General features: G+C 38.0%; 1 protein-coding gene across 1 annotated transcript in view; it reads left to right on the forward strand.

Annotated features, from left to right (window-relative positions):
* The window catches only part of LOC150081566 (long-chain-fatty-acid--CoA ligase 5-like), a 70,313-nt gene that overhangs the window by 17,502 nt on the left and 39,503 nt on the right, over positions 1 to 13,308 (forward strand). The window contains exons 3-5 of the mRNA XM_090379407.1: positions 287 to 354; positions 1,162 to 1,263; positions 10,639 to 10,738. Of these exons, the coding sequence (XP_090235533.1) occupies positions 287 to 354; positions 1,162 to 1,263; positions 10,639 to 10,738 (270 nt within the window). The remainder of the gene's footprint in view (positions 1 to 286; positions 355 to 1,161; positions 1,264 to 10,638; positions 10,739 to 13,308) is intronic.

Genomic DNA, 13,308 nt, shown 5'->3' on the forward strand with positions numbered 1-13,308 from the left:
GTTTTATAGGCAATCACATGCTTTAAAAATGGATTTGCGACGATAAAAATTAATATATAATAAAAACCTTGTGATCATTAAAAGAGATTACGAACTAAATTCAATTCTGTAAATTTTTTTTAAATTTAATTTTAGGTCTTTATCTTTTTGACACATCTCAATGAAAAGGAAGGATCCATTTTTAAGGCGTTGAATATTTATACGAAACTTGACTTTTTACTTCATTTCGTCTTTAACTGTATTTGATATTTTAAGTATTGCACTAAGCAACTGTAATATTTTTAAGGTGACGCTGATTGTCTCGGAACCAGGTCAAAAGTAACAGGACAATACGAATGGATTACTTATAAAGAGGTAAGTGCTGAAAGACAGTGTTTATTCATCCTAAAGAGAATTGAAAAGAAATACGATTTATGAAAAATTTAGGCAAAGAGGCGAACCAAAACTGCAGAATTATTATTTATTTTTCCAAAACAAAGATAAAAGTGAATTTTTCCCACTTTGTGACCAGTGGAGAATGAGGAGGTCACATGAGGTCATGAATGAGGAGGTCACAACCAGTTGGTCACACGGGACATACATTTTCGTGGGATTCTGGCTGTGCTTGGCTCATTTGCAGTGCGTACCTTAAACTTCTGGAGGTGTCTCTCACCTTAAGTTCCCCTATACTGATATGTTAACTTTTTGCTTGTATGTCCTACATTCTACGTTAGTATGACCTGTAATTTTCCCCATTTCCTAAGGGCATTTCCTCACACGTGACTTGGAAATAAACAAAGTGGCCTAAAATATGATGCACATTCAAGCCATTTATGAGGCATCCCCCAGTGCACGGTTTCATTCTAATTCTTAACCCCCTGACATCTTGATATCAATTGACTCTGATTACATCTGTACACCTTTGTAAAGTAGATGCATATTTTAAACAACGAAACAACTTAAGTCCCTATTAAGGTTTACACCTGCTGCAAACATTCATAAGCAATTATAAAATTTATATCAGTGCGAAATATTCGTTATTTCAAGTCGTTTAATGTTATGGGTTCACTACAAATAAAGAAATTCTTTTAAATAATTTATAAATTAAATTTTGGAATAAAAATAATTAAAGGTATGTGTGTGTGTTGTGGTTCACTGCAATAATCAAACTCTTTCATGCAGGCATTCGAAAAATGTCGTCACATCGGAGCAGGACTTTTAACGTTGGGGGTTAAGCAGGGCCAAGATTCAATTATTGGAATATACAGCAGATCAAGACAAGAGGTAGGTTAGTTTACGTTTATTTTTTTATTCAGTGAATAAAAGAAGTTGGCTGGAGTTAAAATTCGGTTCAATGTGAAACAATGTAGTTGAGCTTCAGATAAAGTACACGCTGAGGTATTTTCTTTTAACAGCGAGTTAATATTAAAATAAATATCTTAAGAAGCCTTAACCCAGTCTTTACTCTAGTCCTGCTATTAATGAAACTTTTTTCATTTCCTGTTCTTTGTCTCAACAGCGTTACCCTTGTACTGCCATTCTGTCTCTCATTTGCAGATTAAAAACGTTTTGCGCTTTCTAAGTTGCAATATCACCATCGAAACAGCATCTGATCTGTATGTGCGAAGGATTTACCTCTATATTTTAAGGAATGGTCTATTGTTGACTCCAATTTTCATTAATTTTACGCCATCTTACTTTTCACTTTAGATTCCATGTTATTATTATTGCTTGTACATTTGAGCTACTACAGATTAAATGTGGAACAGTAAATGGAACGAACATTTTAATATATACCGTATTATAACCAGCTAATTTGTATTATTCATAAACTTATAATATGGTCCAAAATAATTAAGCATCACAGAATTGTCACTTATTACAATCAGCCTGAAATGCGAAATCTGTCACAGTAATTCAAGATAGGCAATTTAATGTAATGCGAGCAGTCAGCGCCGATACCCACCAGGTTGAAGTTTCTCTAGGAGGACCAATGTTAATTTTTTTATTATTAATATGGTCCCGTTGGTTGGTTGGTTTTTATAGGGTTTTAAGTGCTTCAGCAGCTGATACCATATTGTACCATATATAATATGTCTGTAAATTGCGAGTATTCTGTAATGTATTTGCTTGACAAAAAACTATTCTACCCTTGCCTGAGACCGACTAACTCAGCCACGTTCTGAAAAAGGTCCACAAAAATTCCTCACATCAATAATGGGATTCGAACTCATGTCTTTTCGACCAGGTGTGAGGAAGACAATGACAATACCAACTCTGCTACCCACGATGGCTATGATTCCGTGATTGTATCTTTATAGTGATTAGAATGAATACTTTGGGGACTACGGTTGGCAGTAGAGCAATGCCCAGCGAGGTTGCCATTACAGTTGTGAAGACGCCACTGCAAGAGCCCTGCGGTGGTTTCTTCACAACTTTGTGGCAACTTCGCCGATGAATTTTCAATAAGAAAACGGATATAAATAATTGAAAATCCAGAGCTTTTAATGGTTCTAATTTATATTTATGATTTTTTACTAAAGCTATACGCACTCAAACTCACAAAGTTGGGAGTTTTCTAAAAGCTTTTATTTCCCGGATGATCTTAAATCTATACCTTCACCAGAAAGCATTTCCTTCTCCCTCAAGTCTACGTTTATTCTAAGGACTAACCACTGGAATTAGTCGTTAGACCTTCCAATCACTGCGGAGCAGTAGGTTAGGCGCTAGACGTACAGAGTACCCTACCTCCTAGTTGTGTAGGCCGGACAGGAGTGTCTATTAAGATCACTGTGCCCTTCCTACTTTTATACTGTTTTTCTAATTTTTTTCTATTCAACAATGGCAGTTGTTTCGTGCCTCAGATGGCCGACCAGTTTGAATCGTCCTCAACTGATTCTCGTCCTCTTTTGAACTCTGCCGACCATCTTGTAACAGTAACATAACCGGACAATACTTTTCCAAACACTCTAGTCATTCATTCATGGATTTTTTTAACATTTCTGCCTTCTTTGGTCAAAAATTTGATTACTGAGCGATGCTCGATTTGCTAAATATTCATTCATCTTCCACCTACCTACCAACATAAAAAAATTAAAATTTTAGAAACTGAAGAAGACATTGAAAAACATTTTTTTTTCACGTTGTTTTATATGATATTAGGCTGTCAAAAATAATCTTTCTATAATTTATTAATAAATTTTAAATACCCTGTTTTCAAAATGTTTTTTGACCACCCCCTAGCACATAAAAATTGCTACTCCAATTAAAATTTCATATTAATAAGATTTTGGTGGTTTAATAAGATTTTAAACTGCTACTCTTTAGTTATATCGGATTTTCAGTCCTTTCAAAATAAAATTCGGCTGGTGAACACAAGCGCGTGCGAACAGGATTAGTTATGTGGGTTCAATCGTGCACGAGCTGCTGGGCTATAATGTGCCTATTCATAGAAAAATAATAAAAAAAAACAAATTTCAGATATAATCACTTCATTTTTTATTAGAGAGATCGTTTAGAATTTATGGTAGATTCCAATTTTTTTTTCAAAAAAGAGAAAATTTGATGTGTGCGTCGTCACCAATAATGTTTTAATGTCTTCGGTCCTCAAAGATTGGTTAAGGAAATTAGGATGGATGTTCTGTCCTGATAATAGTGAGGGCAATCAATGAGAATGTGTTTGACTGTTAAATATAGAACAGTGTGACGTTGAGGAGGATCCTCTCCTGTAAGTAGATGAAGGTGAGTCAGGTATGTATGTCCTATTCCTGCCCGTGCAAGTACCACTTCTTATCTTCTCACAGTTTTGGTGCTAGAGCGCCAGAGCTGTGGAACCTGTTTCAGCTAAAGGTTATTATTGGTTTGGACGTGCTCTTTCCACTGTGCAAGACAGGTTGTTTGTATGATATGATTATACAAACTCCGGCAGTTTTGGCAGTAAGTTCATTTCCCCTTATCCCCGAATGAGCTGGGATCCAGCAAAAGGTCACTGATTGATGACGCTCTTCAATTTTTAACAAGTCTTCTGATTTTGGTTTAACATAGGATTAACCTTGTAAGAAAAGTTTTGTATTGCTGTAATTGAGCTCACATCAGTATATAGATATGTATTAAAAGATGGGCAGATTCAGGTTTTCTAAAGCTAATTTTATTGCATGAAGTTCTGCAGAGAAGCTGCTATACTCATGTGGAAGGGCAGCAGAAATAATTGTAGTAGGAAATAGTGCCGCTGCTCCAACGGCTGAATGTGATTTGGAGCCATCAGTATATATTGGCAATAAATTAGCGTATTTCTGAATATGGCTTGCTTGCATGGAATTGTTTCACATTGATTATCGGCAGGCGAATCTTTCCCCACCTGTGAAGATAAGTATCGCAGGTTAATTGCGGAGGAGGAGTCCAAGGTGGTTGAGAGTAATTCAGTACTTTTAGCCTGTTGACATTAGGAACATTCCAACTCTGTGTTAATTCAATAAGGCGTACTCATGCCGGTCTTATTTTACTGGGTTTGATTGTATAGAGATTTTGCGGTGGAGGATTAAACAGGTATGGCTCAATAGGATGCGAACAACAACTTTGTATTTTAGCTGCGTACTTAAGTAGTAATGTTTTTCTGTGTGGCGGTAAATAGGGGGCTAATGAGCTTCAATATATAAACTATGGGTAGGAGAGATGTCCTGAAAGCACCAAGTGCAATTCGCAATGCTGTATAGGATCCAGCCAGAATAGCGAACTCTTTCGAGCAGAATCATACGGTGAGACACCATAACCCAATCGTTGTTGAGTTTAATGACACATAGGCTGATAGAGCCATATTGTGTCTTTCTGATGGTGAATAAAGAAATAATAGGAAAGTAAATAGGTTTTTTTTTTATTAGGATCATCTCCCAGAATCTGTAATAAAGTTATTGATGACTGTATTAGTAATTGATTTAAAAAAGTGTTTAAGGCGGATGTTTTGAAAGTGGGGACAGTCCGCTAACAAATGGCGAATGGTCATCATTTCTTATAGCCTACTCCCCTAATACCACAGTATCATATAGTTCATAATATTAGGGTCAGGCGCCACCTGTGGTTTCCCACATCTGCGCCATATGTTCGCTGTGAAGGAATACAGTACTACTGTAAATGCCAGAAAAGTGTTGTGTGTTGTATATGACATATTGCGTTAGGTTCTGTTGTGTGTCCTGGCATTTGGCCGCAGGGCTCCTGGTAGGACTCCACGTTGCCCGCACACACCACTAGGAGGTAGCCAGTCTGCCCATTTTTATTCTCTGGCTTGTCTCCGCCAGAGCTTCCTGGATTGGAACAAAAAAAAAAAAGGTAGAGTCGGGGAAGTACAGGTGTACGCAAGAAAGGAGGGTATAGCTAGAAATATGGTGGAGGATGTAGGCGAAAGCATCCTCCAGGTTATCAATGGAGCAATAAGCGCCATCAGTTGAAAGGGGAACCCGGGAAGGACGATAAATAAGACAGCAAGAGAGCCGTGTGCAAGTTGCCACTGAGGAATGAGGTGGTCCATACGCCAGTTGATCCTATCCAGGTTAAGATCGGTTGGCCAGTTAGGTTAGGATCAGATGTTTGGGTTGTTCCTATTTTGTGTTGGCAATAAGGGTGCTCCGTCTTGTGAAGAGGGCTTGTGGAAACTTGGTAAACTCATAGTAGTAGTTTTCTTCTGTGATAAATAAGTGTTCATTTCCTTGAGGGTTATCTTGTATACGAGTAAACAGGATGCTGCGGAGGTCCTCATAGTATTGACATGTATATACTAGATGGTTCCAGTCTTCTATTTCACCACATGCACAGTAGGGGTTGTCAATGATTCCCATGGATGTTAATTTATGGTTTATTGATCCGTGTCCAGAAATGAGGTAGGTGGTATAAAGACCACGAGAAAATCAATTTGGAGATTTAGGAAATACGGCATTCACATAAAGTATAAATTTCTTGGTGATTGGGCCCTTGTCGGTAGTAGTCCATCTGCCCTGCCAGGTCTGAAGTAGTAGGATGGCAATTTTTTCTTTTCCTGCCTGATTTCATTCAGATTATTGATGGAGTGTCCAAGGATAGTTGCTGGTTGTTGTTATTTGGTTTTTAGGAGCATTAGCAACTAAGGCCATATTGCTCGGGGAATATGCGGTGGTCATTCCATGACCTTTCTGCATCCTCCGTATTTGGTGGTGACGGGCTCGAACCCCGGTCTAATCAAGAAGCGTGTGCTACGCACTGCTGCTCCTTCCCACCTGGCTACGGAGGCGCCGATAGTTGCTGGTATACCCCTGGATAGACAGTAGTGGAGGCCCCTTCGAATAACCTCCAGATCAAGCGGAAGGACGCCCGCAAGAACCTGAAGGGCTGGGTTGCTAACTGTGCAGCATGCCCTTGTAATAGTAAGAAGGATGGTGCGCTGGATGGTTCCCAGTTTACGTTTGTTGTTGTAAAGAGTTGCCCTGCGAAACCAGGCCCCTGATCCATACGTTATGAAGGGAAGGAAGATTGATTTGTATAGAATCTTAAAGGTGCGTCGGTTCAATCCCCAATCACGACGACTCACCCGTGCAATGAGAGCAGTGTAGTTTCTCACTTTCGCGTGGAGGTGTGCAAGATGCGGAGAGAAAGTGAGCTTAGGGTCAAGTACTATTCCCAGTAGTTTTAACGTAGAAACTAGCTTGACGGTTTGGCCTTGAAGTTTGATAGTGGGGTTTCTAGTAGGCTGCAGTGATCCCTTCAGGAGAATGAATTGTGTCTTTTGGGGTGAGAGTATTAGTTTGTGTACGACTGCCCAGTTCTGAAGGATGGTCAGTTGCACTTGACATGATGTACATTGGGGAGCGCTGTCATTAGTTAATAGATACAGATGAGTGAGGTGAGTAATACCCTATCCTTAGCCTTCCTAAAATTGTTTCTTCTCGGCTGTTTTTCCGGAAGCTGAAGAGTCACATCTTTGGTTCTGGTTTTATTTGGTAGAGTTCTTAACTGGTTAACCTCTCCACATTAGTAACCAGCTATTGTAACATGCTTTATGGATAATATGTTTATAATCGGTATATGGAGTTTTTAAAGTTTGCAAGAGACTAGTATGATTTCGCAAATGTAAAATCGCTAAAAGTAACGTTTTCGTAAATTTATTAGCTACAGTATAATTTTTTGTTTGTCAAATTGTATTTAGTAAGTAGCATATTGTAATATTAATTTTTTTTTATGTTTATAAAATTATAAAGAAATTCAATATTCAAAAGAAGATTCAACATTTTTTTTTATATTGTACCTAATTAAAATTTATTTTAATAAAAATACGGGGCCCAAAAAGCTTAGCTACGCCACTATCAGGAGCAGAGAGTTCTTGCCCATTCCATAAAAGAATAGGTGAAGGGGTGGTTGAAGATTTCCCGGAAATCTGCCTGATTATTAACCTGAAGTTAGTGTTTCTGTTTATGGTAGATGCAAACGAATCCAAGAATTCTTCTTGGCTTGTCTTTGAATGAGACGTGCTTTCGCCCTAAGTTACTTGTAGTTGATAAGATTAGCTGTGGTTGGGGATCAACGAAATAAATTCCATGCTTAATTTTTTAACTTTTGCTTAACCAGTAGTTAAGGTGCCATCGGGACTAGGGATTCGACAACGGAATTAAACATTTAGTTCCAGATAGTAGGGTGTGAACTGATATAATCTGTAGCTTCATCTATCGACTGTGTTCGTATATATTGCTCGTCCAGGATGACAACTGATTGAAATTTGACCCAGTTGGCTTCAGAAAACTTCCATTTCCTGCAGGGTTTGACTAATGGTGGTTGTGCAGTGAACAGATCACAGACCATTCTATGATTGGAAACAGAGTCGGGAAGCATATTGATAGATCGATTACAGAAGTTTGTAATTGTATGTGAGTGGGTGCACCAGTATTAAGAACAGTAAGGTTTTGCTTATCCAGAAAGGTTTCAATTAGGCGGCCATGTGTATCTAATTTTGTCGATCCCCATAAGGGGTGGTGGCCATTAAAATCCCCCAAGAGGCAGACAGGGGAAAGTAACTGCATTAACAGGTTTTCAAGATCTTGGTAAGAGAAGGTATGACTTGGTGGGAGATAGATTGATACTAGTGTAAACGCAATCTGGGTTATGATACGTACGGCAACAACTTCAGTTTCAGTTAGCAAAACAATTTGCTTGGTCGGGATCTTTGAGCTGACTAAGATGCCCATGCCCCCACGGGCGGCATTCGAAGTATTACGATCTTGTCGATAGATGGCATTGTTCTTTATGTTGGTGGAAATTTGAAGAATTAGGTTTCCTGTAGACAAAAACCAACTGGAGAGTAGCGGTTAATTAAGACTTGAATAGTATTAAGGTTGCTACAAAATCCTCTACAATTCCATTGTAGTATATAAGGCATTACTGGTGTTCAGTAGAAGCTGTATCTGACTGGCTTGTGACGTTCAGGCTTTGGTTTGTCTTTTTTTTTATTTTTGAGAAGAATGGTCGACCGGTGTCCATTTCTTCTTCTGCATATATTTCTAAGATCGGTTCTTCCTGTCTGGACGAGTCAATTGTATCCATAGATGTTTCTTGGATATTCTTTTTAAATGTGAGCTTCGATTATTCGATGTAGAAGCAATCACTGGGGGAGAAGGAGATGTAGCTGGTACTGTAAGTGCATGTTGTTGTTGTTGTTGTTGTTATTTGGTTTTTAGGAGCATTAGCAACTAAGGCCATATTGCTCCGGGATATGCGGTGGTCATTCCCTGAATGACCTTTCCGCATCCTCCGTATTTGGTGGTGACGGGCTCGAACCCCGGTCTAATCAAGAAGCGTGTGCTACGCACTGCTGCTCCTTCCCACCTGGCTATGGAGGCGCCCTGTAAGTGCAGTTCAACTGCTTAGGGATATTGGACGGTTGCTGAGAGAGAACAGTCTGAGCCTAGTCAGAGATTAAAGTGTTTGAAGGGACTGTAACATCAGTTTTAGTGGTCACTGATTGATATTTTTGCGCAATACTGGCGTATGTACGTTTAGGCATACTGGAAGCAATTATTTTCCTAGCTTCTGGAAAACTTACTTTATTTTCAATCTTATATTTCACAATTTTCTTTTCAGTTTTCCATTTGTCTCATGTCCTTGAATAAGCAGGATGGTTGCCTTTACAGTTGGGGCAGGTCATTTCTTTTGCTGAGCAATCACTGATTGTGATCAGAGGACCCACAACTGGGGCAAACTTGGTTTCCTCTGCATGCTGTTTGAGAGTGGCCATTCGTTTGGCACTTAAAACATCTCAATAGATTAGGAATATAGGGTCTAATGCGGCAAAGTAGATAGCCTGCTTTTATCGATGATGGTAGATTTGGCGTATTGAAAGTGAGAATAATATTCCTTGTAGGTGTGAGTGTATTGTCTTTTTTTGTCATAATCCTTTTCACTGCAATGACATTGATTTTGAAGCTCTTGCTTTATCTCCTCCTCCGTGACATTCAATAGATCCCAGCTGGATATAACACTTTTGGATGTATTTAGGGTTGCATGGGGAGAAATGTTTACTGGTATTCCAGCAAAGTTTGTAAGTTTTAGCAGTTTCTCCGAATGTCCACGGTTTATTGTCTCCCCTGATTGCAGTCTCTTGCCTGTCTTAGGAGATCTTGCAAGACTTTCCAGGTGTTTCTGGATAAGAAACGGAGACAGCTTACTGAGGGAGCAATCGGCAAGAGAGTGCATGAGGATAAATGCAGGAAAATCTGTCGCTGAGGGATTGGTTTTAAACCTCTTGGGTTGCGACATGTCATGTTCGGTTACCGTGTCTGGCCGAGAGCTTGTCGGCTCTAAAGGCGGAAACATTAAGATCCATATTTGCTCCTTTTGGCCCTTCGCAGATTAACTGTTCTGCCAAGGTTTTCGGGCCCGCCACGGGGAGAAAGGAGCAGTGCCTGGTGTGACCAAGCGAAAAAGCAATAAGTGTTAGTAATAAACTATGAGAAAGAAAGAAAGGTGGCTTTCCTTTCTTGCTCTGCACAAGTGCTTTTGTAACAAGAGCTGTTATTAAATGAATAGATTTATTAACGTCAAAAATGTAAAATAACTATAAATCGCTTTTGGGAAATTGCAGTAATAGCACAGAGAAATCGCTCAGTCACAATCGCTTGGCACCAGGGGCCTTCAAAGAGCTGAACGCAGTTTTAAGGATTGACTACTATCTGAAATCCGGTCCTCATTTCCCTTTCATACTTTATTTCGCGTATGATGCTATATCCAGTACATATTAAATTTTAAACACCCACAATAAAATTTAAAATTTTATTGTGGGTGTTTAAATGTCGTATCCCAGCTTTTAAACTTTAAACCACTTTTAAATTTAAGGTGATTATTTAAAAATTCTTAACTTTTATTTAAGCAAAATTATGGGCGTATTTTATACATAATGTTGAAATATATTGAAGTACTCACCAAAATAAAACCGAAATGGAAATTTCAATAGTAAAATACTAAGGTAACTCGGGTGATGACGCTGCATATGAGAGATGGATACCATTGTTAAAAATAAGTCTCGTTTTAAATATCAGTTAGCCCTGAACTTAATACAAAAGAATATAAGTCATTCGGTTGGGTTAATGTGTTTTTACCGCAATGAAATATTTAAATCATCACTGACTTTTTTTCTGTTATGTGTTTCAGTTTCTGCTTACTTTGATGGGATGTTCAAATTACTCATTCATTCCCGTGACCATCTATGAAAGTTTCGGAAGTGAAGCAGTTGCATACATTATCCGAGAAGGTAAAATATGCTTTTTTCCCCACGATTCCCTAGAATTTAAGAAACATGTGCCTTATACTTTTATTGTATTAATAGAAAAATGAGAGAAAGCAAATAGTTCTTTGTGGGATTGTGCCAAACAATCATTATACATGTTAAATTTATATTTCGGTTTTAAGATTTATGAATTGAAGATTTTTTTCCCTACTACAAATTATTTATTGAACAAAAAACCAAAATTTAATCCTTATTTATTCAAAGGAATAAATAATGTATCTTTTTACTGGAAAATGGCGCCAGATGTACAACAAACCAAATTGTTGAACGAATATAGAATTTAAGGAATCCGCAAGAACTAGTATACTTTTTTGTTTCTATTTCCGTCTTTATAGCAATCACATGACCAATGAAGCTAAAATCACCCTGTTGGTATGTACAAACTGTCAATTTAATTGATAACAAATTTCCGATTTTAATAAATAATGCACCATCACAGATTTGATTTATTTATTTGTGTTGTATTTCAGTAACACACCCAGGAACTTTCTTTGGGGAAGCCACAACAAGAGAACTTCTGCATTAAGTAGAAAGACTATAACAAGGGAGTGGTTTCATTGGCATCTCCCAACGTTAAAAAAATATAATAGAAATAAACAAAAATTTCAAACGACAGTAATGGCATTTTAATTATTCATAAATTTGCGGAAAATCAGCAAAATCAAGCCACTGACTTTTTATGCATTACCCCAAAAAAACATAAAAATATAATGAACAGTCAATTCCTTTTCCTCCTCACGTAGCTAAAAAACTTATTATTCAACTGACCCTTGAATTTTCGAAAGCTGTCATCCTTAACTACCCGCGAACGAAATTTATTGCAGTAATTAACAACTAGCTAACGAAAATAAATGAAAACAAAAAATAAAACATATTAAACACCTTAAAACTTTGAAACATTAAGAACTTGAGGAGGAACTTTCTGGATACCCAACATTTTAACTTCTGTATTAATGGTGTTAAATTTATTTTCCTGAAGGGAAAAAAGTTCTCCTTTATACTGATGAAACAAATACAGTACTTTATGTCATGTTCTAATAATATTCACTAAGATAAATTGCGATTTAGTCGTTGAAACAGTTTACACATATGCACCAAAAGTTGAAGTTATACGTTTTCCAATATATGAGACAGACTTATTTGTAAAACTGCAGGACCGATATATCATATTGAATTTCTTGTACCAATATGATAAATACAGAGTTCCAGAAAGGACAAGGGTCCTTTATGCAACTGTGTCCGATCGGGCAGCCATTTTATTTTTGCTGGATTCTTAATACTGCATTAATTATATCATGTCTGTGCATTATGTGGTGGTAAGCGCTCTCATGGTCCAATTTGCACGTTGTGCGTGATGAAATCTTTGCCTAACTACAGGTCCGATCAAAGAGGAATGTTATAAATCATCCAATCCTATCAGTCGGGCATAACTATCACACATTACCATCGCTACACTTATAACGAAATCCAAGCGGCAATACAGTGGCTATAATCATCTCAACACACCGGGTGGAAAAGGACCAGGTTCGAACCCTATCAATAACGTGAGGAACTGTCGGAGTTTTTTTCACTCCATGGCCGAGTTAGTCGGTCACAGTCTTAGTTCAGCGAGTTTTATTTTTCCGGAAACTCGGGTTTCTCGTCCAAAAAACAGGAAAATAGACCAGAGAACAGTTGCAATTTATGGACATATTACACATGGACAGATGAGTTGGTTCTCGGGTAACCCTAATGACTTTTTTTATATAACTAAGCTAAAGCGTCAAGTCCTACAGAAATAGCCCAATGGTTTTCCAACTATTTTGAGTCAGTCTTCTCTGCAGTTTCCTCAGCACATTTTTAGAACATAATGACATTATGTCAAATATTATAAACCTTTCTCATTTGCATTTCTTCGAGAAAACCTTAAAAGTGATAACGATAGAGGACCAGATAAGATGTTTGTTTGTTTGGTTGGTTTTTAGGAGCATTAGCAACTAAGGCCATATTGCTCCGGGAATATGCAGTGGTCATTCCCTGACCTTTCCGCATCCTCCATATTTGGTGGTGACGGGCTCGAACCCCGGTCTAATCAAGAAGCGTGTGCTACGCACTGCTGCTCCTTCCCACCTGGCTACGGAGGTGCCTCCAGATAAGATAGTACAATATTTAGAAGCGTTATTCTGATGAATGATTACAGTACTGCATATTTGTAATAGATCTGTGAAAGACTGGATTATCCTACATGTTTAAAGAAATTCCTAGATGCAAAAGTGGTTCGAAACTCTTAGCTAGGGTCAATTACGTAAATTAATAGCATGGCAAAAAATTTAGACAATTATTGGCCATAAATTGTTTACATACACCGAGTGTTAACTTCATTAGGTATAGTTAACTAACAGCGAGTATATCGTGTCCCCCTTTAGCCCTCAGAACAGTATGGATTCTTCTTGGGACTGATTTAACGAAGAGTCAAAGATGAGCCATGGGGATATTGGTCCATGTTGACTTAATTTCTCCCCACAGTTGTTTCAAATTGGGTGGTTGCTCAGTCG

Source organism: Mastigoproctus giganteus, chromosome 8 (genome assembly GCF_048544385.1).
Source record: "Mastigoproctus giganteus isolate SK-2022 chromosome 8, ASM4854438v1, whole genome shotgun sequence".
Taxonomy (NCBI): domain Eukaryota; kingdom Metazoa; phylum Arthropoda; class Arachnida; order Uropygi; family Thelyphonidae; genus Mastigoproctus; species Mastigoproctus giganteus.